This window comes from Hyposmocoma kahamanoa, unplaced genomic scaffold, assembly GCF_003589595.1.
Source record: "Hyposmocoma kahamanoa isolate Upper Pololo Valley unplaced genomic scaffold, ASM358959v1 99086, whole genome shotgun sequence".
Lineage (NCBI taxonomy): Eukaryota > Metazoa > Arthropoda > Insecta > Lepidoptera > Cosmopterigidae > Hyposmocoma > Hyposmocoma kahamanoa.
The window spans coordinates 1-15,715 of record NW_020655780.1 but is presented as its reverse complement, the minus strand read 5'-3'; the positions used below and the strand labels follow the sequence as shown (position 1 = coordinate 15,715).

General features: G+C 36.5%; 2 protein-coding genes across 2 annotated transcripts; one reads left to right on the top strand and one right to left on the bottom strand.

Annotated features, from left to right (window-relative positions):
• Positions 1-670: 670 nt before the first annotated feature.
• LOC113239002 (vinculin-like) lies at positions 671-5,346 on the top strand (the record flags this gene model as incomplete). Its single annotated transcript, XM_026475871.1, has 5 exons — positions 671-791; positions 1,585-1,697; positions 4,121-4,211; positions 4,388-4,452; positions 4,977-5,346. Coding segments are annotated over 5 exons (489 nt in total), but the record flags the coding sequence as incomplete, so codon positions are not given.
• A 1,582-nt stretch (positions 5,347-6,928) lies between these two features.
• LOC113239003 (apolipophorins-like) lies at positions 6,929-15,469 on the bottom strand (the record flags this gene model as incomplete). The annotated part of the gene is made up of 10 exons (XM_026475872.1): positions 6,929-7,519; positions 7,941-8,129; positions 8,530-8,648; positions 10,188-10,311; positions 11,088-11,203; positions 11,457-11,597; positions 12,247-12,394; positions 14,471-14,702; positions 15,093-15,271; positions 15,365-15,469. Coding segments are annotated over 10 exons (1,374 nt in total), but the record flags the coding sequence as incomplete, so codon positions are not given.
• Between the last annotated feature and the right edge of the window lie 246 nt (positions 15,470-15,715).

Here is a 15,715-nt window from a genome sequence, read left to right as displayed (position 1 = left end):
ATCGTGAGCTTTGTGGTAAGCGACACGCTTACCAATCACAGGTGCCATTTAGAGCTTTAAATTGTGAAGGTCTGAGGGGCCCAGCCACTGCTCCCGTCACCATGAGACAAAGTTGACAAGTCCTTTGTGCCTGAAATTACACCACTCCTTACCCTGGAGTGGAGTGGCAGAAATAGCTATCATGGCAGTACTTCCCTGGACGAACTCTTTCCCAATTTAATATAATGATGTTTTAATACCAAAATTATTTTTTTGTGACTATTAGTTTATTATTGATACATAAATCGAACAACACAAAGAAAAAAGCTGTTCATATCCGGTACAAAAATATGTCACACGCACATGGGGAAGTTCGTGAGATATGCTGACTCGATCCGTAGCTCCGGTGTGACAACAGACGCTGGTTCGAGTCCAGTCAGATCGAATAAATTTTTCTTTATGTTGTTTGTTGCGAATCGGTCTTAAACACGCTCGGGACGAGTCAAGATTATACCAGCTCTATGGTAATACAGTTCACTTTTAAATCACGTCCCATTAGGACCCTAGGATTGTTCTGTTTTTGTATCAACAATAATCTTCACCGTGTATTAAACAGTTTAAAACCAAACCTATCTCCTTTGTAACTTCATAGTAAAGCTTATTTGAAATGATAAAAACAAATTGGTTCCAGAACGCGGCGCTGAATTTGCACGCGGCAGTGCGCGAATGGTCGGGACGAGACAACGAAATCGTGGCCACGGCCAAGCGCATGGCGGTGCTCATGGCCAAGCTCTCCGACTTCATGGACACGGGTATGTTTAATTGTAACCTTCTGTGCCGTACAATATTTACTCATGTTTTCTATTCAACTGTAAACTAGGTGTAAAATGCTTAACGGTTACTGGTCTGCCACGCTGAGGTCACGAGTTTGATTCCGGGAGGGACGGAAAAAATTGTATTTTTTGCTATGGGTGTATCTATGGCACCCGCGATACAGGGTTTCACCAGTGCAGGGTTATAAGTGTATGCGTTTAATAAAAAAAATAATATAAAATTAAAAACAAAATTACCAAAAGTGTTAGGAACATAGGGTCATATTCCAGAACTCTACTCAATGCTCAAGTCAGGATTTGAGCAGACTTGAGTATGATTTCAAGCACTGGAAATACGACCTTAATGGCAAGAACTTGAGTATGATTTCGAGTGCTTTAAACCATACTCAATTCCTGACTTGAGCATTGAGCAGAGTTCTTGAATACGACCCTTAGTGTGCTTTAGGATGAGTGACAATTATAACATTTGATTACAATTGCTCAATAAAAGAATATTTTATTTCAAAACTTCTTTTTCTCTTGACTGTACTTACCTTACAAATACAATGCGGGGATCCCTTGGGAGTTGCAAAATGTAGAGTTGCAATTTAAAATTAGCGGTGGATCAGTTTTGGGTATCAGATGGGAATAACCGTTTGCAATGTAGGCACCTATGTAATTGATTGGTAATGAATAAATAAAAACTATAATTCTTTCAAACTCATATAACTAATGCAAGCTTCCTAAAGTTTATAAAAGCAATGCCTAAACTTACTTTTCAACTGTTTTACAGACAAGAAACGTGATTTGATCGTAACTTCGAAGTCCATCGTAACAGAATCTCACGAGGTGGCGCGACTCGCACGGAAACTCGCGCTCGAATGTACTGACATGAGAATTCGGACGGTAAGATACAATTTATTTCAATATTATCCTCTACCTTACTAATGAAAGTAATTAAACTTTTTTATTCGTAATCGCCGGAAGATACTTCTACAATTTACAATTTGTCTTATCTAATATGTTGAACTTCTTTCGAACTAGCGAATAAGACTGCTGTTCTCTATCTATACTCATCCCTTCTTCTTTTCCCTCCAAAGGAGTGTCCTATCTGATTGGTCAGTAATAAAATCAGAAAGGACAAGAGCTACATCCCCAGTATAGATAAAGTTATTATATCCACATTTAGCTCCTAAATTCGAGTGATAAACCGGCTTTTTAACATTTTATCACAATAACTGACATGGCGAGCACCGTGACGTCACATTTTTATGTCATCACGAACGCTGCGACCAATGACTGCAAAAGATTAACGCAGTGCCAAACATGGCTGTAAGGGCACTGATTTCAAAACATTTTGACAGCCCTGCACAGTAATTTTATCAAGGTAAAAATTGGACTCAACAAATGAGACGAAAAGAAATAATAAAAACAAACAAATTTACACATATAAATTATTGGATGAAGGTTAGGAGGACATTGTTAAGAGGGAGCATGCCAAAAAAGTTTTGACGTTGGTTCCACCCAAATTTGTGAAACAAATATATGCCTGAAGTTCGCGTGACGTGCGACAGGAGATGTTGAATTTTGCGCATTAAAAGTACCAAATTCGTTTTAGCGGAATAACTCTAAAACTAAAGGGATAAAAAAAATCCGTAGTGACAGTTGTCGATCATGCATAAATATAATTAATTATCTAATTTTTGTCCTAATAACCTGTAGCATTTCGAGGATAAATAAAAAAAAAGTGAAAATTAGAGGTCATTTCGTGATTTTTATCTATCGAGGAAACTTTATTGTTTTATGTTTCTGATTAGTGTCTATGCTTGAATATATCGTGTAGTTACTCAGACAATTTTATTTAAATATTTTATTTTTAACTTTAAAGTGGATATACCTCTCTAAAATCAAATCGAAGATTAGGAGTTTTTCCTCTGCTCCCTCTTAATATAGTTCAATTCATGAGAGTAATTAGAAATATGCAAATAATAACTAAGTTAAATAGAGTGTCTTTTCACGTCCACTTCTTCCAACTTCTATCTACTATCATTGTCCCAATAGGTCCTTGACATCATATCGATCCTCTGGATCTGAACTAGTGGGATCCTCTGATCCCTATGATGGGCCTGCACACATACCCCTACAGCTCTTCCTCTGCCACCGCTTCAAGCCCCCTTATAGCTTTAGTACAAGTGGCGGGTCTCATTGTAATTTTGTTACTGATTCGTCATACTCTGTCTCATGCTGTCTAGATAACAAATACTATATCTAAATTAACTTACCAACTGACACCTTCAGAATTTGAAATGCCTGGACTGCCGTGCTAGTTCCCTATTCTTAGATATAGTAACAGACTACATTTCTTGCGACTGAAGATTTGCAGCTTAAACGAGATAAAAAATAAGATATGGTATAACTGGGGAAATCTCCCACCTTACCGCACGTTTTAGTGTATAACTTTTTGTAGATTCGATATTAAATGTTTGTACTAAGTGTCAAATATTCAATAAATAGTGACAAATTGACACTGAACCTTTTTGAAACAAAAACTATGATGGAAACAAACACCCATCACAATGTATAGTAATTTCCTCGGTAGTTTTAGTAAGGCAATTGATCGTTAGTGATTGAATAAATGAATGCCGTCTCTGCTATTCCACTGACAATGTTGACATTCAAGTGCCGTCGCAACTAGATTTTAACAGAATAACAAATATTATCATAATTGCAATATAATCTCAGTGAGTCTCAAGGGAATTATAATGATTACACTTCGTTCTGTGTACCGTTTAGATTCTCGTATTTCTCTCAGAGAAATGTTTAAGCGGACAGGTATCATGACTGTGGCATCACAGTACATTTACTCAAATATTTTATATGCCCGTAAAAATATACATAATTTCAATAAGAAAGAAGATATCCATAATATTAACCTTAGAGCTAAGTCCAAACTCATGGTACCACGATTTCGTTTAATTAAAGTAAATGATTCTTTTATGGGGAACCGATTTAAGATTACCGTTTCCTAAGTTTAAAACTTGTATTAAAAGTATTTTAATTGAAAAGTCATATTACAAAATTGTAGACTACGTGTTAGATAAAGATGTATGGAAACAACTTGAGTCTAGATTCAACACAATTATGATTTAAAGTGTATTATATAGCATTTGAGTTTATTTGAAAAGAACAAGAGTTTCTTGCTCGTTCTTCTCTGGGAGCTCAGCGCAGTGAATGAGCAGTAGCTTAAAAAATTACGTTCTCAATTTATGTCATCACTTTTAAATTCTATATTGGTCTCTTAAAGATAACTAAGAAATATTCATTTACAGAACTTGCTTCAAGTGTGCGAACGAATTCCAACCATCAGCGGTCAACTCAAGATGCTGACCACCGTTAAAGGGTCGTCCTTTGGACAGCGAGGTAAGATCTTTGCAAGGCGTTTTTAACTGACTTCAAAAAAAGGGGAGATTCTATCTCTAAGGGTGGCAAACTAGAGGATGAACCCGGTTTCGCGCACTTACCGGTAATCGATTTCAATAAAAATTTTCTTGAGTTGGATAAAAAATGTGACGTGGTAATTAAATGACTGATTTCAGGTTCTGATGAAGATAAGGAGGCCATGAACATGCTTGTAGGAAATGCGCAGAACTTAATGATAAGTGTAAGTATTTTAACATTGAAGTTATGTACAGAGCGATTAATTTAACTGTGACACGAGTTGTGTGTCTATGCAATGCTTGCCAGTTACTATAGCATCTGGCAGTTAGTTTGACATTTCTAATTGTGGTAAAATTAGTTTCTTTATTGATATATCACAGATGAATAAACATATATATAATTTCATTAAGAAAGAAGACTTCCAAAATATAAATATTATATATACGGAAGAATATGTTTTAGATAAAGAAAGACGTCACGGCTCTAGATTCTACACAAAATTGATTCAAATTCCTTAGCATTTCATTGTTTTTTTTTTAAAAGAGCAACCCTTTGTGTTCCTTGTTCATTCTTGTAAGGGAAGTCAGCACAATGGTTGAGCAGTAGCTTAAAAAATTACGTCTTTAGGTGTAAATTTACTTTACATATGGAATAAATGATTTTTGACTTTGAGATGCAGATGTAGTGGATAAACATTGAATATCGGGAAATCTGGAAATACCTTTTATAATTGGTTTCCTATTTCAGGTACAAGAAGTAGTAAAAGCCGCGGTAAGTGCAACCGTCAAGATTTCAGCCTCGCAGCGGGGCATTAGGATGAAATGGGTGCGCAAAAATTATTACTAAGACCTCAGTAATTAAGTTGATTATTGAACGACTGTATTGTGTAACACTTTCCAAAGTGCCATACGTTCCAAAGTGCCTTATATTTGATAGATAAATAAGATATAATAAAGACAAACACGTTATTCTTGAACCTCGATATAATCTTTTGACAATACGAGTCGATACTACCTTAGCTCGAATCATTGACTTACAATTATATGGACGTCGGGTCCGCGCTAAAAAGTGTCCGCACTTGTAAGGCACTAAAATCGTATACAGAGCGCCAAACTCCGCTTTAGTCTTCATTTGTTCGACTGACAGCGCGATACTGCGATGACATTACAATTTAAATTTCGAATAGGTTGACTTGGGACATTTTTTTCGTGGTTTTTGTATTAGACCCGTCGTCCATTTATTTGTAAGTCAATGGCTCGAATGCAAAGATTTCCCGCACTAATACGGTCCATTTTGCTTAGGTAGAATGGTAGAGACACTGACTTTATTGCAGAATTTATTTTTTACAAACGGAATTAAGGCCAATTGAAAAATGTATATCGTATACTATTCTATTTAGTTCAGTTGACATAAAAAAACATTGCTGGTTTGCTTGTAAAATTTCCAGATCAGTTTATATTTTTTCTATCGTGAAAATTTATATGAATCGTGTTTTCACACCGTAAAGTTGTGGCGTCGCAATAAATGTCTATTCTATTCTATTCTATTCTATTCTAAAGTAATCAGTGTAAATCTTCAACACTTTCACTGTTATGCAACCAAAGCCATTTGAGTTTGTATAAACTCTTAATGACAAATTAGTTTATAAAATTTACAAAAATGGTGATTGATGGTTCAAGAGTAAATTAAAGAAAAGAATTTTAATCTTATATATAAAGAGATTATATTTACTTTGAATGTTTTGTAAGTGTTTTTCGATAGTTTATTTATATATTAAATAAATAATTTGATTAAATAATTTTGTTTCTAATTTTTCGTAAAGGACATAAAATAGGTGCATTAGTATAAGAAAATTCAAATCGGTAGTACATTTTTTAATTAACCTAAATACAAAGTTCACTTTACTATAATACCTTCGCATACGGCGTTTCAGTACACACAATAACAAATTATTTGAACTTTATACATTGCATTGGTTTTCACGAGCGAGATTTCACAAATACAGTGGAATAATACCAATGACATTGGTAATTGAAGGGCATTGGAAAGTCTAATTAATATAAAATATTTTTTTGGTAGCTAAATTGTAGAGTTTAGGTAGAATTGTTGCATCCAAAATATGAACCACAATTACATGAGCTACAGTTACAATAATGTGGAAGACATTGGTTAGAGTTATATCGAAGGCGTGCATATTTTCTTTGGAAAGTAATTTATGTGAAATATTTATTCACCTAATTAATTGGCAAAACAGCTTATTTTAAATGTTAAAATGAGAGATTGCCATTTGAGTGAAATAATAATTTCATGAATTATTTACAACAGAATCATCGTGAAGAAAATTCATATTTTTCATTATTTCCTAACCTACAATCTAAAATATCTTTCCTAAAAGAAAATGTACTCATTTTATTGTCAAACGCCTTTAAATAACTAAACGAGGATGTGACCTTATAATAAAAAAAAATTACTTATCTATTTAATTTGTGAAAGAATGGAAAGAATAGTTGTGAGAACCAACGGCATCAGTATACAACAACTATTAAGTACAGTTGTGGCTCTGTTGCCTGTTTTTGATATAATAAAAATAGTGTCGTTTTGGATTATTTCACTGACCTAAGCAAGCAAGAATTTGATAAAGACTAAATGTAAATGAATTTAGCAGGTTAATAGTAATAAATCTTTGACGTTTGTTTTTAACTGATGCTTGATGCTTTCAGTGAGTTTGTTGAGAATTGAACCATGATGTGTTTGGTCTATACAATTAACATGGCATGGTTATCTTTCATGCGAAGTTTTATGTAGATATGACTCCGTTGTATTACGCGGCTATTACGCCAATGAGTTGGAAGTACTACGATGAGATAAACTGACGAATAGGTTTTTGCGGCTATTGAAAGTGACATTTGTGGTTGTCAGTTTGTTATCTCTTTAAAAATTCGAAAATAGCTTGACAATAAGATCAAGATATTTTCGAAGAATAGACAAATTTGAAACGTTACTAACTAGCCATACATTGTAGCGTAAATTTTAGAAAAATAATTTTACTTATTGTGCAAGAAGCTTATAGTAAATAATTACTATTTAAATGACATTAAAGGATTTATCAATTTATAGTGGATAATTTATTAAATAAATAGTGTTTCTGTATTTGCGCCTCGCTCGCTCCTAAGGTATTAGTTAAAGATTATAAAATTAAGAATATTTTTTGGTTTAGATCGGTACGCTCGACTTCTTGATCACAGATTTGGATCTCGGTGGTGATCTGCTTACTTTCTTCTGCCTGCAGCCTGTAGAGTTAACAAAGTTAATATTGATTAATGACAACGTTCTTTACATTAATCTAAAGTACGTTATACGTCATCGTGAACCTATTACTTATTGCACTACTGGGCACGGATCTCCTCTAAAGACAGGATTTTTGAGAATCCATCACGTAAATTTCTCGATGTGCAGCTTTCATCGCGAGGTTTTTCTTCACCATTAGGGAGAGGTAGAGTCACTAAATATTCAGATATGACAATGACAGCCAAAAAACGAACTTTGGTCAAAACTTGGAATGTCCTGTAGATGGTTAGACGACATCGTGGAGGATGGCACAAACTACGATACGAATTACTATATGCCTCAATACTCAGCAGTGGGGGAAGTTGGATTGTGAATGATGATGAATCTGCTTCAAGGACTGTATCGATCAGCTAATAAACTTACCGCCTTGTCCTCATTGACGCAAATGGAGCGTACACGGAAGGGGTCGACGTAACCGCAGACGCACTTTCGAGTCAGATTCGAACCTAACATCTTGTTGGTGATCGTGCTCACTGCCGTTTGAAGGAACTGCTTCTGCTGACCGGGGTTCAGGGTATGATAGTTTGCACCTGCCAGGACTAAGCCATCAGTCTGGAATAAATAGGTATTTTTTTAATTATTTGTAAACAGGTTTTACGTTATATATTAATCAAAATATACATATAAAATAGTTACAAGACGCACAAAATAGAAAACTCTATACCAATGGCATTGGTTGTCGACAAAGTGGTCATTGTTGGCAACCAATGCCATTGATAAAGTTAAAGTAAGTTTTCTTTTAAAACGTTAAATTGTCACACAGAAAAATATATCCTCTCCGTCTCCATTCTCCATTGGAGAGGTGTGGGTTATATTTTTCATCATCAAATGGAGCAACAAAAATTTTTGACGTAACTTTACTTATTTCTTTCATGAGGGGTGCGAAATCTTGTATTGTTACATTACTCCCGGCGAGGGCGTGTCTTAAAATAATATTCGTAGTACAACTTACTCCTTCAATGAAGTTGATGCAAGGGTCTTGTTCATCTTTCTCAAGCGAGTCTCTAAGGTTATCTGAGCCCTTTGAGGCGACCTTGTCACCCAACAGGAGCACCGAATCGTCCGTGTAGCCTGGTGGAGCGATCAAATGATTTTTAGTGTGATTAAAATATAAACAAATGTTTCTTATGTGCAGATATTTATTGAAGGGAATAAAATGTGTTTAAAATTTGTTAAGGTTTTCCGATGAAACGAATAGTTACAATATACGTTTCATATTAAATAGTTTATTTATGTTATATACATATATACATACACAAAATATTATAAATGTATATAAAGGGCGTAACTAATTGGAATGTGACTTCTGTAGCCATGAATAGAACTAAAGGGCACAATAATTGTATTCAGTTGTGCCTTTTTTGTGTTATTATAATGTAATTGAATTACATAATAAGGGCACAGTTTGATATTATTGTTTTTAACATAATAAAATGTCAAATATGACTTTTTACTATAAAAAAATTTCTAATCTGATTATTAAGCGGGAGCATGTCAAAAAAGTTTTGACGTTGGCTCCGCCCTAATTTGTGAAACAAATATATGCCTGAAGATCGCGTGACATGCGACAGGAGATGTTGAATTTTGCGCATTAAAAGTACCAAATTCGTTTTAGCGGAATAACTCTAAAACTAAAGGGATTAAAAAAAAATCCGTAGTTACAGTTCTCGATCCTGCATAAATATAATTAATTATCTAATTTTTGTCCTAATAACCTGTAGCATTTCGAGGATGAATCGAAAAAATGTGAAAATGACCTCTAGGTCATTTCGTGATTTTTATCTATCGAGGAAACTTTATTGTTTTATGTTTCTGATTAGTGTCTATGCTTGAATATATCGTGTAGTTACTCATACAATATTTTATTTTTAACTTCAAAGTGGATATACCCCTCTAAAATCAAATCGAAGATTAGGAATTTTTCCTCTGCTCCATCTTAATGTCAGTTGTGACCTTTAAGCTTGCAGTACATTTCGACTCAACCGAAGCACAACGTGCGATGTGATTATACAGCGAAAAGAGGTTAAAACATAATCTCGTTATTCAAAAGGCCTTTATTATTTCGTTTCGGAAATATAAAATCGAACAACAGTCGATCTTGAATGTGGATATCTGCAGTCAAGAACAACAAACGAAATGTACAATGTTGCGATAATAAGCAACATCTCGCACATAGGTCTTTGTTCTGCGGAGGAGTCGATTTAACAACTATTCAGATATACAGATGTTCATAAAAATGAATCAAATAGATCAAATTTTTTTTTAGTGCTTATTAACTCAGTTTCATGTAAGGATCATTCCATTGGACGAGAAAAATCGAAACAGCAGAAGTTGGTCAAATTTTATAAAATATTTTTTCATACAAAAAGAATAAAATTGTTTAATTTATTTTTAATGCTAAGAGATTCAGTTTCATAAAAGGTCTTTTTTCCTAAATACGATGTAACTTAGTTTTGATAAAAAATTTAGTTGTGCCCTACCTTTTTCGTTCCGGGGCACGACAACACAACTTTTGTACAACTTGCATGTGTAAGTTGTACAAAAGAAATCGATAAATAAGTGCCGAAGGGCAAAAACTGTCCATAGTCTTTTGTTGGTATCAGTACTCACCGACAACCTGAGCGGGACTCTTGCCGCCGCCAATCTTGGTGATCGGGCTGACGGTGACCAGGGTGTGCGAGTATGGCATCGTGCTGAAGGTGGCCGCGTACGCCAGCGTGCGTACAATTTCAACCTGTCGATTTAAATTGCCTGTTATTACATTGAAATTTTTAAGTTTTATTGAACATCACGATGTTTGATTACCATGATATTCAGTTATTTTTGTGAAATTACTCCACTAGTTTCTTATAATTATTAATATAAAGATCGAGCACTTAGAAAAAATTCCTTCGATCCGGCCGGATTCGGACCAACGTCTTCCAGCAAACCGTGCCAGACGCTATGCCAACTAAGCCACGGAACGAACTAGCGGACCTTACGAATCTTTTCATGTGGTTATTGCAGATGTTTTATTTTGGTTTTTAACGACTTTTTTACCGTAGCGCCATCTATGAGAAATCTATTTCTTCACTCAGCCAGGTTACTTTACAGCTACCAGCAGCTGACTAGTTGTACATAGATATCGTTGTTGTCGTTTCGAGCATTTATCTTTGTATTTATTTCCTCGCAAATGTGATGAAAAACCAAAAAGCCCTCAGTCTTCAACTTCGGGCTTTTAATAAAGCCTCGTTCGTAATTCCTGATTTAACGCCCTTAATACACAATGTGCTATTACGACATCTTTGTACTTACAGTTTTTGTTGTTTCTACTTATTTTGTTACGTTATGACGAATTTGTGAGAATTATAATTAAGGGGAAAATAGATAGAAAAAGAAAGAGACGAAGAACAGGAACAAATAAAAAAGAACATCAAATAGAGCAGTCATAAAGACGTCAAAGAGCTGGCTATGAACAGTGAGGAGTTGAACAGGCTACACCGACGAGTCTGGCTCTGATGATGTACTTACAATAGAGCAAGCCCTCTTGCACTGTTCGCCAACAACGTTGATGGTGTGCTGCACTGCGTCCGGCCTCAACGGCAGGTCCATAAGCGACCTGTACCCGGCTACCATATTCGTTAAACCTGTGCCAAATTATTTATATTAATATCCAACATTTGAATTTTACAACAGTCTATCGTCAACCGTCAAATGAAGTGTCATAGGGATCATCTAGTGATCTAGTGGGTGTACAAGCAATATTTGTATTTTCTCGGTTTGTGTCGGACTTGTGGACTTAGTCAGTCCGTGTTTCTAGATTTGTATATTCTCGGATTGCGATGGAATACGGATCGGAGGCAGTGACGCACTTAGGATTGCCATTTGAAGTATGCTCACCAAAAGTGATCCTCAAGTCGTTGATGGTCTCAATGATGTATTTTTCCGTACTGTCGAACTTCTCAAAGCCAGTCGTTACTGTGGGGATATGGTTGTATCGGCTCTCGTCATCGAAATTTACCTTAGGATTCTTCAGTTTTACTGTGTAAAGAAACGTTTAGTGTTTAGATTCGGTCATGTTAACAAATATTTACTTATTTATTTATTTATTTATTTATTAAGGTTCATCAACAATTGTTACAACAAATACATTATGAGTGGTTTCTATTCTAGGGTTTATACTAATTGCACAATTTTTAACAGATGAACACCACGTGCAAGTAAATTAGTGAATTCAAAAAAGTAGTCCGCGAAGGGTTATACTTGTATCTATGTATTTACTTAAATAGTAAACAATATTATTATCAGAAAAAAAAATATTTGAAAGTCTAAAGAAAATTAGGTCACGATGATGTAATCGATCGACGGAATTTAACCAAAGAGTCGTGAAATATATCTAAATTATTGATATTAACGATAAAATGGTTATACAAGCTGCATAGACGAGGAACTGGCGAGTTGCGACCCGCTACTGTCCTGCGAATTGGCGTCGAAAAGAGAGCTTTAATTCTATGACGGGGATATCTATGCGGTAGTTTAAGTTTGAATTGGCTAAGGAGTGAAGAACAGTTTATTTTGTGACGGATAATTTTGTATAGAAAAATCATATCTAATATGTCTCTACGTTTGTTAAGGTTGACCATTTTAAACATTTCAAATATTTCATACAATTCCATAGAGAAAAACTCACTGTCAGTGTCATAGACGATGGGGTATGGGAATTTGGAAGTGATGCCGACGAGGTACACTTTGATATCGGTGATGTGCTTGCTCTTAAGGGCATCCACCAGTTGGGAGACCAGAGGGATCACCAGATCTTTGTAGTTCTTCTTGTTGGGCTGAAATCGAAAAAAATGTCAATTAAATGTAGTGTGAAAGAGAAGGGGATGCACAGGAATAAGATCTACTGTTCCATCCAGTTTACAGGTATTATTAAGCATTTTGAAACATGTATTTATCTAGTTTATAATAGTTTAATGTTAAATATTGTATTACATAATTTTGTATTTTGTGCACGTAAGCCCGTTACTACAATTACTTTGTCCTGTATTTAGGTATGCAGGAAGCAATTTGTTATAGAAATAAGCAGTACCTTTTGTGTTTTCCTTTTATTAAATGTATACTGTGCTGTTCCCTGTGCAATAAATATTATAAAAAGAAAATCGATGCCACATGGGCGCTGTCGATGTGTTGCGTAGTCAGAACGCTCTGATTTCAACGCACCGAGTACCACACCAGCAAGGCTGTGTCGCGTAACGTAACGCCGTTTACTTAAGTACCGCAGCACCCCTCCTCGCAAGTGCCTTCTTACAAATTCTAAAATTTCGCAACTAGAACCGACTATTCACGATTTTTTCTGGGTCGAATCAGATCCAAGCTAGGAGCTGTGGTTCTCGAGATTTAAAAATGGTGCCGCCGGAATGAGCTTGTTCAAGCGTGGATAGTAAAACACCTTAATAACTTCAAAACGGCTTCAAAATCTAGTTTCTTACGACTAGAACCGACTAAATCACGACTTTCTTTTTTGTAATGAGATCTAAGATAGGTGTTGTGGTTCTCTTATTCCAGCGTGGACAGTGAAACACCCTTATAACTTTTGAAGGGCGGACTGACTATATTTAGTTTTTTGAGACTATAACCGACTAAATAGAGACTTTTTATCTGACTAGTTAAATTTCAAAAACTCGACCATGATCACGCTGGAATAAGCCACGCCTCCTCGGCGCTCCATTTCAACGCACCATTTGGCGAGAATTTCTAATTTGATAGTGTAAAAAGGTACAATGTGTAGTCGTTAATTTCTAGACGACGTTTCCTAGACAGCACGTACATTTTTATACGAGCTCGTCCACAATGACATTGATTCCACTGAACTTGTAGAGAAACGAGTTTAATCTCCTCACGTTCAAAAATAACATGTTATAGATATTTTGTATCCGTCACGTATTTGCACAATTTAGATTTTATGTTTCGGTACATATGTTACTGCAGGTCTATTTATATACACTGCTCACAGATAATTCTTCGTATATGACTGTTTTTTACCTGAATTATGTGGGTTCATGTCGCATGCATGTCGAAGTATTTTATAAAACGGAATACTTTTTTTTTATTTATTTATATTTTCAATGACCTTTTTACGAATAAGATAAGGTCCCAAACTTCATAAAAGTTTATCGGGAGAGTTTGGTTGCTACGCTACAGTTTTTCAATATTTACCTACATCGAGTATATAACCAGAAATAGAGACGAAATGTCATTTAATTTGTTTGAAAACTTCTGAAAAATCAATACGGTAACAATTGCGCTCCGATTGGCCAGCCCGAATTCGAAACAATTGACGGGTGTCGTCAACTGTTTCACTTCAATTCGACCAGTTTAACTTGAGCTTCTCTTAATGGGCGGAAACGGAAAAATTACATATTTAATTACCGATGAAATGTGATTCCGTTTGTTTTGTAATTAGTTGTTTTGTTGTTTTTCCCACGCCACCGTATAGAACAGCCCCCAAAGTTAGAGATATTATCTTTATTACAATAAATATAAAATTTTTTTTTATACGGAGACGTATATACAGGTCAGTTATTGGCGCTGTACCATTAAAGCTCTCTAATTTGTGATTTCAGTGCAAACGAGAGTTGATATTTATAAGTGATATAAGACCCACTTGTCTGATGAGTTGACAGGCATGGATGGCCCTTGTTTTGTCTCTATTTCTGGTTATAACTCGATGCCTACATTGTATGTAACAAACATTTTTTATTTAATTTTTAACAGATTTTTTACTCCCTTTAATGTCCTTTAAGTGTGACGGAAGATAGTTAAACCATGTTGAAATTAAATTAAATTTAGTCTATAAAATAATAAAGTCTTTAGTTCTTTTACCATATATGTTATTTGTTTTAAAAACTTACCACAGTCGTTTCAACAGCAACTATAATATCAGCCTGCTTGTTGGGGACCTTCAGCTCGTAGCTCTCTCCGACCTTCTTGGGCTGGTCGGCGTCGGTGCACTGCACGCACACGGCAGGCATGACGGCGGGCAACAGACCGGAGACGGCGAGGGCGGCGTACCCGCTGCCAATGTCGCACGCTTGGCGGAGGGCGTTGGCCGAATCTCCGGCGACAGCATGCGAGCAGGCTTGTCTGATGAGGGAAAGAAAATTATTACGGACAGCCGAGACGCTACTGGCTGGAGCGAAGGCGATTGAATTTCGTGAATAATTCGAGGGCTCTTATTGGCCGGGGGCTTTAATAGGTCCGGTACGGTATGGGAGACACGTGTCGGTTAACATATAAGATTCTATTAAGCTTTGCAGGCATTACTCATTTATAATTTCGACTTGTTAGATTACGGAATTGAGTCAGACGGACGGATAGTGGTGAAATAAGTTTCATAGAAGTTTCGAGATCCCCTTAATCGAAGGATTAAGGGGATCTCGAGAAAGAACTAAGTTTTGCGATCCATTTTGTAAACCTATTTAGCCCGTACGGACAGTAACGGCGAATGCCGTGAAATAAAGAATCGGAGCTCACTTGAAGGGCTCGGCGTCCAGCACCAGCGCCAGCGGCCGCAGCGGCGACGCCTTCCCGAACACCTCCTCGCAGGCGGCGGGCAGCGCGCCGTGCGCGTGCGCGTGCGCCGGCGTCTTGGGCTGCGCGCAGCTGCTCGCCAGGCGGAACGAGTGCCCGAACTCGGCCTCCGAGGTGGCGATCTGCACCCAAGAAGTCACGTCGGTGCGGGCCACGTCACAGTGACGTCACCGATAAGCTTATTAACACTAACACTTCTTTTGACTCCGCGTTACCTTTCCGTTGGGCATCCTGAAGTCGTCGTAGGGCTCGTTGTTGCCGTCGCCGAGAAGACCGCGCAGCTTGCCGAGGTAGAACCCGGACGCTTCGATGTAGCACACCTATGCAGAGAATAGATTACGTTAGAGAGAATTGACAAATTGCGGTGGTAACCCAGTGGAAGACCGGTTGCGTCTCAATGAATGAAATGACGCGGTGATTCTATTCCTTATGACTTCAATTTCTAAGTTACATTTGTCAATGTTCAGTAGTCTACCGCTTATAGACAAAGAAAACAGTGATAAAAGCTGCATTTCGAATAAGGTTCGCAACCATTGTCGAGTCCAGCTTCACTAAGTCTAGTTAGT